Source organism: Phacochoerus africanus, chromosome 7 (assembly GCF_016906955.1).
Source record: "Phacochoerus africanus isolate WHEZ1 chromosome 7, ROS_Pafr_v1, whole genome shotgun sequence".
Lineage (NCBI taxonomy): Eukaryota > Metazoa > Chordata > Mammalia > Artiodactyla > Suidae > Phacochoerus > Phacochoerus africanus.
Genome location: NC_062550.1, coordinates 91,036,614 through 91,048,939, shown reverse-complemented (window position 1 = coordinate 91,048,939; position 12,326 = coordinate 91,036,614). Strand labels below are relative to the sequence as shown.

General features: G+C 34.9%; 1 protein-coding gene across 1 annotated transcript in view; it reads right to left on the bottom strand.

The window, feature by feature from the left end:
• Window positions 1–1,814: 1,814 nt before the first annotated feature.
• CDK17 (cyclin dependent kinase 17) overlaps window positions 1,815–12,326 on the bottom strand; it is a 101,752-nt gene continuing 91,240 nt past the window's right edge. Inside the window, exons 12-17 of the mRNA XM_047788235.1 lie at window positions 9,959–10,056; window positions 9,721–9,826; window positions 7,301–7,343; window positions 5,890–5,980; window positions 4,102–4,179; window positions 1,815–3,573 (exon numbers count right to left, since the gene is read on the bottom strand). Of these exons, the coding sequence (XP_047644191.1) occupies window positions 3,536–3,573; window positions 4,102–4,179; window positions 5,890–5,980; window positions 7,301–7,343; window positions 9,721–9,826; window positions 9,959–10,056 (454 nt within the window). The 3' untranslated portion in view covers window positions 1,815–3,535. The remainder of the gene's footprint in view (window positions 3,574–4,101; window positions 4,180–5,889; window positions 5,981–7,300; window positions 7,344–9,720; window positions 9,827–9,958; window positions 10,057–12,326) is intronic.

The following is a 12,326-nucleotide window of genomic DNA, read 5'->3' as shown; positions in this document are numbered from 1 at the left end:
GTGTCTAATATCTAGAATATACAAAGAACTACAACTCAGCAACAAAAAGACAACCCAATTATATTTTATTTTTATCTTTTTTAGGGCCGTACCTGCAGCACATGGAAGTTTCCAGGCTAGGGATCAAATTGGAGCTGTAGCTGCAGGCCACAACAATGCCAGATCTGAGCCACAACTCTGACCCTAATCACAGCTCATAGCAACGCTGGATCGTTAACCCACTGAGCAAGGCCATGGATCGAACCCTTGAGGGGAACTCCCAACAGCCCAATTTTGAAATGGGCAAAGGACTTGAATAGCTATTTCTCTAAAGCAGATAGACAAATGGCCAGTAAACACATGAAAAGGTGCTAAACACCCTTAGTCATTATGGAAATACACATCAAAACCACCATGAGACACCACTTCACAGCTATTAGAATGACTATAATGGGAAAAAAGAAAGAGAAAAGCGAAGATGAGAAATTTGGAACTCATTACTATTAGGAATGTAAAACAGTATAGTCACTGCAGAAAACACTTCAGCACCTTCTCAAAAAGTTAAACATGAAATTATCCAGTAATTCCACTCCTAGGTACATAAACCCAATGAATTGAAAACAAGGGCTCAAACAGATGCTTGTATACCAATGTGTATAGCAACGTTATTCACAACAGCCCAAAGGGGAAAAACCAGTGTCCATCAATAGATGAATGGGTAAGCAAACGCCGTATATTCATACAACATTATTCAGCCATGAAAACAAATAAAGTTCTGACACATGCAGTAACATGGATGAACCCTGAAAACACTACGCTAAGTGAAACAACCCAAACACAAAAGAAAACAAGTGTGGTATGATTCCACTTACATGAGATATCTAGAATAAGCACATTCAGAAACAAAAAGTATTTAAGAAGATACCAAGGGCTGAGGAAAGGGGAAAATGGGGTGGTGGTGGTCGGGGGGATGGGGGGGTGAGTTTAAATCTTAATGGGTACAAAGTTTGCTTGGAGTAGTGAAAAATTTTAAAATAGTGGTAAATTGCTATACAACATTGTGAATGTAGTAATACTGCTGAACTGTATGCTTACAAAGGGTAAAAAAATCAGCAAATTGTTATATATATTTTACCGCAATTTTAAAAAATATTAAAAACAACACACACACACACAACAACCACATTAACTGTTTTGGGTCCAGAAGATAGATTATATGTTAACATTATAACACATATAACATGTCCTTCAAATGTAAGCTGATAAAACACCAAACAGAACGCAGCCACTCTACACAGAGTGACATAGTCAAGGTGTTAACATCACTTGGAAGGAAAACAAAAAAAAAGGCATCCTCTCTTACCTTTAAGAACCTCGTCAGTTTAAGATGAATCAGGTTCAAAATTTCTGAGTTTTAATTCTCTTCATTGCAAAGTTTTCAGAATCTGAATGATGCTCAAGTATTACAAAAAAAAAAAAATCACATTCCTTAACAAAATGAAGAAACATCCCTAAGCTTTTCTATGAAGAATTTTATGTAACTGTCAGATATAGTTCTTAACCTTTTATATGCAAGAATCAAACACATGGAAAATACGTCAAATTTATAACAAATCAAATACACAACCTATTGACATGAAAAATCTGATAATCACCATTAAAAGCACTATTCTATAAATTATAATAAAGATTACTAAATGAATAGCTAGCACAAATATAAATTAATTACTATTGGCACAATGATACTTCGTTGTCTTAAGGAGAGCCATAAAAGAAAATACCATCCTGCAGAGCTTTCTTCCCCAAGAAAGAACTGTGACTCAAACAAAACCACATTTTAACAACATGAAGATTTTGTTATTATAAATTTCAAAACAAAATTGAGGAATTTCCACATAATATTTATAACCTTCAAAGTACAATATTAATACATGTCCGTCAGTTAGAAATTAACAGCAGTATGTTAGGCTACAGAGTTTAACATAAAACCAATTTACAAATGTGAAAAGCAGTAGTGGTCCAATATTCACCATTACACATGAATCTGTTTCTTCCAGAAAAAATTTTTTAAAAAATTAAAATTTCAATATCGTGAAATATTAAAATAACACCCCAAACATGCCACAATCACTATTCACAAATAAAGTTAAAATGAAATATACAAAATTTCACTTAATACTGTTAAATAACAATAAACTACAAGATTTCCTGAACAGAAATGGTAGGACCCCTGAATGTTTTACAGTGAATGTCAGGAAAAGAATTAAGTTATGACTTATTTTCATGATATATAAGCCAAAAATTTACATGACCATTTCAAAATATACCAATTAAGATTTGTAGTTTGTAAGATGCACTAAACAAACAGTCCTTAAAAGTGAACACAAATGCTTAATTAAAACACTGTTACAACACCAAGGTGTGTTTATGATGTTCTAAGATTCATAATTAAAACTGTAATATTTACTCTCTCTGGTAAACAGATAATACCCATAACGCTTTAAAAAAAAAAATCCTCTAAGTCCTCATTGCTCTCATTTGCATTTATCATGGCTCATTTCAAAGGCATATTACAGCTTTCAGCTGATTCCAAGTGAATATTATTAAAACACACACATACACACAGCTCCCAAATGAAATAACTTGTTTCCCAATGAAATATCATCCTTTTTAATAAAAGAACTGTATTTAAAACAAATAAACAAAAACAAGACCTCTCATGTTCGACTGGACTTGTACGGTTTAGTTTTAACTAAATTAAAGCACAACGTATCACTAAGTGTATTAGTATACAAATACCCAATAATATGCAGTAAATATTTCTAAAATGAGGAAAGTTAAAAATAAATACTTTTGGTGATTTAATTCACTGGTATCTAATGTGAGATTCCCAAAATGTCAGGTATTCACTTGCTTGAATCAACTTCTGCATCACATGCTTTCCTAAACATAATGTGCTTATCAATTTCTTAGCTACTCTATTTGCCAATGTTCAGAAAAAAATTATATAGCATGAACGTAAGAGTGTTCAAGATGGCTCACTTATTTTACTGTTAAGCAAAGCTAAATTTACATTCCAGGAAACACTGCAGTTTAATTTTTAAAACAAACAAACAAAAAATGCAGCAGTAAAACAATTTGTGAGGAGAAACAGATGCATTCACATATAATAAAGCCACTGCAACTTCTTCAGGCATTCAACTGTTGTGTTAAATAAACAGACAGTAGTTATTTAGCAGCAATGATTCCGCAATAAATAATGCACTGTGTTTCTCAGTCCTGCACAAAAATTGCAGCTACAGTTACATCAATAGCTGTAACCTACTGGCTCTAATGGCAGAGAAGACCTTAAAACCAACTGTACAAAAAAATTGTCACACTGTGACAACAAATATAAAAACAATCTGTAGGTCTGAAATAAAAAGACTCCACTGTGAAGAGGACAGTGTAGACAAACGAAGATTCCAAGTCCACCAAAAGAAATAACTGCCTTCAGATCTGAGTCCTTGATTGATAAGAAAGGCTGGGGGCTGGGCTTGAAACCATGTTACCAGACTTAAAAGAGCATGCTCTGTCTTCTGTTCTTCCCATGTCCTAAAATATAAAGTCATTTTAGGAGGCAGTTCAAGGTTCAGTTTTATCCCACATACAGTATTTGGTGACTCTATGAAGCTACTGTTCCCACCAGCAAAGCTAATACTCCACGGCAAGAGTGATCAGCATTGTCTTAAATGACCCTCTTGTTGATGGGGTCAGTCTACAGCTTCTATGCTTCGAAGTGATGAACCTGATGACTAGGGAAGCACAAGATGTATCTTCTGCCTCAGGTGCCAGGGATAGCGTGTGCAGTGATCAAGCCAGGTCACTTGTAAAAGGTCTTTGTGCCATTTGCAGCTTTCAGGATCCCTGCTTTGACTGAGTCAGATTTCTTTCTGAAGGATTACTGAGCTGCCCACATCATACAGAAAAGTGAGTACGTGCAATGCTAAACATACACAGTTGTGGAATGCACTGTACATTGGTTTTTACATCGATAATTTTACTCATCAATTTATAAACCAAACACTTGGTTCCACGCAAAATTTCATGATCGACACGTGAAATGGTTTATGACAAACACACCTGTCTCTGGATAAGAAGAATTTCGAAAACCCGGGTCCTTTTGCAACTGAATCTCTTTCAAACTGAATATTGACACACCTAAAACGCAGACACAAAAATTATCAATCAAAGTATAACTCATTAAAGCAAATATAACCCAACTGTAAACAAAACGTCTAAAAATGTATATGGATTCAACATGAAACATTTATACTATATTTACAAGGTTTTAGCCCCACTGAAATATTTTCCCTTTTGTCCCAATGTTATGTAAGAAAACTAAACCAGTAACATCCCCTCAGAACCTCTGTCCCCCAATTCTGCTTTATTTAAATCCTTGTCTGAGTGTGTATTTCTCAGTGTCTATTTCCAGGATTTATTGGGGTTGGCAGACCTAATCAAAATGTATACTTGGTTTTGTTCTCTCCACCCTTTATCTGTCTCCTTGTGATGGCATGAAGGTCAAATCCTCAACCTAACTTCAGATTTTTAGAAAAAAACAAGAAATAGGTTTGTACACCTTACCTGGTGGACCTCAAACTGTAAAAGTCAGTATTAACAATGAAATGTAAATAAAAAAAAAAAAAAACACTTGTAATTCATCCTCATTTCTAATCCCTTTCAGAGACATGGCAGACTTTCATTAAAAAAATATCCAGTAAATTCTTAGTGCAAAGTCTTAAAGATTCTTGATTCCAATTAGAAAACCCTGCTGAATCAATACTGTCTAGAAAATGAGAATGCAAAATTAATGAAAGCTTTTGGCAGCTCAGTTCCTAAATATTCTCCAAAGGCCTCACTCACCTTGCCCAATTTTCTTTTCTTCTTTTTTTTTTTTAATGATTTTTACTTTTTCCATTATATTTGGTTTACAGTGTTCTGTCAATTTTCTATTGTACAGCAAGTGACCCAGTCACACACACACACACTCACATATAGTCTTTTTCTCACATTCTCCTCCATTATGTTCCATCACAAGTGACTAGACATGGTTCCCTGTGCTATACAGCAGGATCTCATTGCTTATCCATTCCAAATGCAATAATTTGCACCTATTAACCCCAAGCTCCCAGTCCATTCCACTCCCTCCCTCTCGGCAACCACAAGTCTGTTCTTCAAGTCCAAGCACTTCTTTTCTGTGGAAAGGTTCATTTGTCCTGTATATTAGATTCCAGATCTAAGTGATACTGTGTGGCATTTGTCTTTCTCAATTTTCAAGTAAAATATTGGGGTGATTTAAAAAAAAGAATGTTCTGGGTAAAATCAAGCAGTTACCTCAGGCTTCTTGAGAAATTAGCTATTTTAGTGGCTGACCGTATGTTCCCACTGCCATGGGGATAGTAAATTTACAGTGAACACAGTAAAGGAAAATCATCTTTTTATCTTGAAAAGGAAATCTACTTTCACAAGAAAACAATCTTATATTTTGGTTCTGCGTCATTACTATTTGCCTGAAATCCTTTTTTTAAACAACCCTGAATCAAAGCAATCCAGATTGGACCTAACGACAATGTCTATCACCAGATGGCAATTTCCAACTTAAGTTCAATGAATAATGACCCACCCCTAAGCTATTCATTTTTTACAGGGTTGTGGCAATGTGCTCAATGTTAAAAGAAAAAATTAAAACACAGGCAAATAAGAAATATATCTCCTTTCAAGCAACTCTGATCTAATTAGAGAAGACTGGAATTTTAGGCTTAAAAACCAACAATCTCTTCTTAAATCCCCTAATTCACCCCAGTTTCCAAACCTGGACAAGTGAAAATAAAGGGAGCTGCGGGACACACCCTCGAGAATTTTTCTTACTTTCAGGTAAAGCATGTATTCTTGGTCCCAGACTTCGAAAGTACACATGTTTCATGGCCTCTTCTGCTGAAACCCTTTTCTTAGATTCATACTGTGAAAAACCAAAGAACTGCTTCATTAATTTTTTTCTCTAAATACTGTAAAAAGAATGTGCAAAAGCAAAGAGGGGACATACACATACACACAAATTAGCATGTAAGCACTCAGAGCTACTCTTATGATGATTACTTAATACAAACACTTGTTTTTAAGAACTAATTTTGAGTACTATGCTCTAACTTGAGTTGCTACTAAGATTATGTAGCAATGTTTATATTTCTCAAATTTCCAAGATAAAGCTGGATATTAACTAAAAATTTATAGAATCCCTCTATTTTCTGAAGGGATGAAAATATCTGACCTTTGGCATTACTTTTCTTCATAAACATCAAAGGATTATTGGAAAAATACCTAACACCTTTATGAAAGACATCATTAAACTACCTACTCAATACTCATTTCCTTTTTTTACTTAATAACACAGATTTGCTTAAGGTATCCATACTTCCAAATCTTAAATCTTCATGATTTATGAGTGCTCTAAGTTTAGGCTAACTGGGACAATCCCACTCCCCAGTTCCCACTTCTCTTATAATTAATGTTCTGGCTTTAGGAGGATAGATTTTGGAGACCTAGGAAGAAGAAAGCTTGCAGGGGTTTTTGGAAAAAGCCTTTGCTTTCCAGATACAAGATGACTAATGTGACTGACACACCCTTATCCTCTCTCTTCTTTCTGCTCTGAATGAAGATATGAATGGTATTTGGAGGTATAGTGGCCTGTAAAGCAGTAAGAATAAGGAAAAGAAAGACAACACAGACTGCAGAGAAATCCTTGACACAGTTCATCAGTTCCAGCAGCTGACTGCTTCAGACTGTTCTAGGTCACAATGAAAGACCTAGACACATTAAAAAGAAACTGTAATTTTTTTTTCCCTAAACACGTTTTTTTTTTGCTTTTTTTAGGCCCAAGCCTGCGGCATATGGAAGTTCCCAGGCTAGGGGTCGAATTGGAGCTGCAGTTGCCAGCCTATGCCACAACCACAGCAACACAGGATCCAAGCCATGTCTGAGACCTACACCACAGCTCAAGGCAATGCTGGATCCTCAACCCACTGCGCAAGGCCAGGGACAGAACCTGCATCTGAATGGATCCTAGTCGGGCTCGTTAACCGCTGAACCACAAAGGGAACTCCCCCTAAGCACATGTCTTTTAAGCATGCTAGATACTACCATAAATAATCTTATTTAATTGTCATGATAAATATTTGAGCAAGAATGGATTTTGGGTCCCATTCTACAAATGAGGAAACTAATAAGGCTCAGAGAAGTTAACACACACTATTTAACAATCACAAAATAAGATGTAGCTTACCTGAAGAAATTTTGTTATCAATTCAATTCCTTCAGAGTCTAACCTACAAACAATGAAAGACAAAGAGCAATTTTTTCTTTTTTGATTTTAGCTGATAGCAACTTTTCAAATAAAACTATTTTCCAATTGTTTTAATCTGCAAAATTCGAGTGCCCTAAAATAAAGTAGCACACCTTGCTTGCTTTCAAACAGACTCTAATTTGTTTTACCCTTAAAAGACTTTATCTTACCACTTGTTTAAAAAGAAACACCAATAACTAGGCTTCAACTCAAATTTTCAATATTTAAGAAAAAATTAAAATTCTTAAAACTATAGAATTTTTAAAAAATCACCACTTTGTCTCAAAATAAACCACTGTTACTGAAAAAAAAAAAAACTTCAGTAAACTGCATCAGTTTTCATAGTATTCCACTGAAGAGTACAAAAACATCATTTTCCTATTATGTAGGTGAAAACAAATATAGGTAATCCAAAATGTATTGCTATGAGTCATTCAACAAATTTTTACAAGGCAGTCTGCTGAGCACTGGGTACTAGAAGCTATAAAGTTCAATTTAAATATGTCTCAATAATTTCATAAAACTTTATTAAAAAGGGATATAAAACCAGTGACATGGTCAATAAAAATAGATAATCATATGGATGAAATTAATAAAAGAGGGAGTAGAGGTTTTAAGGATTATCTTAATGGGATAATTTCTTGATCAGAAATCATAAATTCTATCTTGCACTGACTTTTACCAGCAAAAGCACAATTATGAATTAAAAAATAGCCCCTGCCCTGCCACCACCAAGTGCTCTTAGTGAGTAGTGTGGATTATGAGACTTAGAGATTCTCCAGTCTCTTCTAATCCTTTGCAGTTTGCCGTTCTTTTTTTTTTTTTTTAATAATTTTTTTTTTATTTTCCCACTGTACAGCAAGGGGGTCAGGTTATCCTTACATGTATACATTACAATTACATTTTTCCTCCACCCTTTCTTCTGTTGCAGCAGTTTGCCCTTCTGACAAATATCCAGAGTTCCTTGGCCACAGACAAGTTAGGTGCTAAGATCATGAGGAGTCTGCATTAAAGGGCTGCAACTTTCTATGCGGGATGTCACAACAGCAAGCTCACTCTCTCTCTCCCTCTCTCTATATATACACACATATATATGGATGTATAAATGTATGTATGTATATTTGAAAAACAGGATTTATGCTATTTGATAGAGACTCATATAAAAAGTCTAGCACATACTATTCTTCCTATGAAAGTCTACTTAGATTGTTATTAGTTGCTACAGTGACAAGAGTATCAAGTCACGTAAGAACTTTCAAAGTATTTTTGGTACCAGAAGAGTTTACTCTTCCCTATCTTGAGAATTAATGGAACTAGAGTGAGTGTGTTATGTTGTGAGCAATGCGAATGGCTTTTGATTAAAACAGATATTGGCCTTATTTGGTATACTGATGCCCTTTTTATTTTTTCTTAAGGAAAGATAAAAAAATGCGATCAAAGGGGTTAATTATTCTATGTTACTGAGAATGTAAAACATGCTATAAATAAAAAAGTTCTGACTCAAATTTTAATGGGAATCTTGGATGGATACGGGGTAGGTCTGAAAAGAGACTTTAATGGAACAGCTAACATTTAGGACATGAGGCGTCAGAAAAAGTTTATATTTTTCAAATACAAACTGTCATTAACACTGCCCAAAATACTGATGGGTCATCTTTGTGTGAAAGACAAAATTCTATTTATAATACATTCTTAGGTTTTTCTATGTAAATATTGAATAACTGTGTAGAAAGCAAAACAAATTTAATCATGGTCTTCAAAGTACTGAATAAAGTATTAATCAATATCTTCTTTCTAGGGGAGTTCCCGTCATGGCGCAGTGGTTAATGAATCCAACTAGGAACCATGAGGTTGCAGGTGTGGTCCCTGGCCTTGCTCAGTGGTTAAGGATCTAGCGTTGCCGTGAGCTGTGGTGTAGGCTGCAGATGCGGCTCGGATCCCGCATTGCTGTGGCTCTGGCGTAGGCCGGCAGCTATAGCTTCAATTCGACCCCTAGCCTGGGAACCTTCATATGCCGCGGGAGCGGCCCAAGAAATGGCAAAAAGACAAAAAGACAAAAAAAAAAAGACTTCTTTCTAGGGAAAGAAACAAACTACACAAACCCTACAATTCTCATGTATATGTTCTATATTCATTTTATTTACAGCTTAATTCTGTGGACTTACATACTTTGATGGTTCTTAGTCACTGAATTACAAAATTAACCTGACACAGGAAGGAAGAAATTAAATCCTAAAATATTTAAGTATTGTGTGTGTATTATAAATTTTTTACTGAATCCTTAAGTGTGAAAAATGCTTTAAGAAACTAAAAAGAATCATGTAGGCTCCCCCTTTCACTTAAAGAGAAAAAAAAAATACCTGGGTGCATGGTTAATTAGAGGCTGTGGTTTATATTTTGGAAAGTTGTAGTTCTTGAACTCATCATTTGAAGAAACGCCTGGCCAAGTTTCCTGAGATGGAGTTCCTGAATTAAAAAAATACATATGCAAGTACATAAAAAATTTCATACAGGCAAATAAAAAAAAACAACAACATAGTCTTATCTAGCTACTCAATTGTAGGTAACAAATCACTGGAAAGAGATTTCTTCTGTTACCTAACAGTCGGAAAATTAAGTGCAGTTCATCTTCCACAGTTGATCCTGGAAACAGAGGTCTTCCAGAAGCCATTTCAAAGAAAATGCAACCAACACCCCTATAAAATATTTTGAAAAAAAAGAAAAGAAAAAAATGAGCAATCCATTTACATGTTAAGCACAAGAATATTCTTCTTAAGAAAGACTCTGGAGAATTTTGTATTAGCCTGCAAATCTTTGGAGATTTTTTTCAGATCCAACTAAACAATTTGTTAACATTTATCCTATATGCCTCAACTTCCATATTGCTATATCTCTTTTCCCCCACGTAAAATGTCCACCCCTCTGTGTGATACTTGAAGAATATCACTAATAGTACCTAATAATGATTTAATGCTTAATGTGTGTTAGGTGGTGGTTACCAGGGATAGAGAGAAACAAATGATTCAAGGTGTTTTTATACAGGAAGCAGAGACAGAAGGTGTTAGGTGGCAGGGTAAACTGTGTGTGAGAGAGTGTGTTATGTGTCTGTGTGTGTGTGTGAAGAGAAAGAAGAAAAATGGACAGAAGTTCACTAAATAGATACTGTCTTCTAGGATTGGTGTGAATATTTATAAGTTTAAGACCGTCTTCAAGAGACAATTCAAGAGTTCCCATTGTGGTGCAATGGAATTGGTGGTGTCTCTAAGTGCTGAACACAGGTTCAATCCCCTGCTGAGCGCAATGGATTACGCTGAGGCTCAGATCTGATCCCTGACCTAGGAATTTCATATGCCACAGAGCAGCAAAAAAAAGACAATTTTTCTTTTAAAGGACTCACATCTAGCAATTATATATGTATATATAACTTAATTTTAATATTAAAATGTTATATAGAACATAAAATAATGGAGCCACTATGGAAAACAGTATGGTGGTTCCTCAAAAAACTGTACAACAGAATTACCATATATAATCCACTGATTCCCCTTATAAGTATATAACCAAAAGAACTGAAAGTAGTGTCTCAAAGAGATATCTGTACACCCATGTCTACAGTAGCAAAAGGTCAAGCAACTGACGTGCCCATGGATCTATGAATGTCCATGTATGCATGAGTCAGTAAACAAAATAGAGATACATATATACAACGATTACTGAGTGTTAAAAATGAAGGAAATTCTGACACATAAAAAAGTCAAAGATCTATTTACAACAAAGATAAACCTTGAAGACATTTATGCTAAGTAAAATAAATCAGTCATAAAAGGACAAATACTATATGATTCCACTCATACAAGGTGCTTAGAAAAGTCAAATTCACAAACACAGAAAGGAAAAAGGTGGTTGCCACAGGGCTGGAGGCAGAGGGAAATGTGGAGTTACTGTTTAATAAGCATAGTTTCAGGCTGCAAGATGAAAAAAGTTGTGGAGACTGATGCTGGTAATGGTTGCACAGTGATGTAAATGTACTCAATGCCAGAGAACTGTACACAAAAAATGGTCAAAATGGTAAATTTGGTTATGTGTACTGCTCCACAATTAAAAAGATAAAAAAGAAAAAAATGTGATATAATACAAAATTAATTATGTAACTGTTCAACTCAAGATAACCAGAGAACAAAGTATGTGACTAATCATTACATGAAGGGTACAAGCAATAAATGTAACCACAGTTCAGAGGGAGGAATTGCCATGGGAGGCTAGGTTGTATTCAAGAAGGATTTATGAAAAACAGGCCTCAGGGAAGCAGAGTAGGCCTTTCAGATGGGGGAACTGGTATGAACACAAGAGCAAAAGTGGGAAAGCCTGGGCTATTTGTGACATAGAGTGTAGCCATTTGGCTAAAAGGAAACATCTATGTAGAGGAAATACATTGAAAAAGGTAGTTTAGAGACATTTTATGGAGATCATTAAGTATCTGATTGAAGAAATGTACCTTATTCTACAGGTAATGAATGGGGAACTAGCAAATGTGTTTGAATAAAGGTATGCCATGATCAAAAAGTTGTGTGAGGAAGATGGCTACAGTATTTTACTACTTCTAGATCAACTTAAAATGGATTTTGGTGAATATTAACTGATGATTAAAAATAATAACTTTGTCTTAAATTACTCTGTACCAGACACTCTTCTAGGTGTACACATTAGCTCATATGGTCTTAACAGTACCCACAAAACAGCCTTTTTAAGTAGTTATTGCTACTATTCCCATTTCCTTAATCAGGAAACCAAGACAAAGGCCAATAATTTCAATGAGATTATTATATACTTATTATGTACTTATAAGTGGTAGAACTGGTATTTAAACCTAAGTGATCTTACATGCTATAACTCTTAATCATTGCTTATATAATGTCTCTTTAAAATAACATCTCCTTCAGGCCAAATATCTATCTGTATGCCCTGT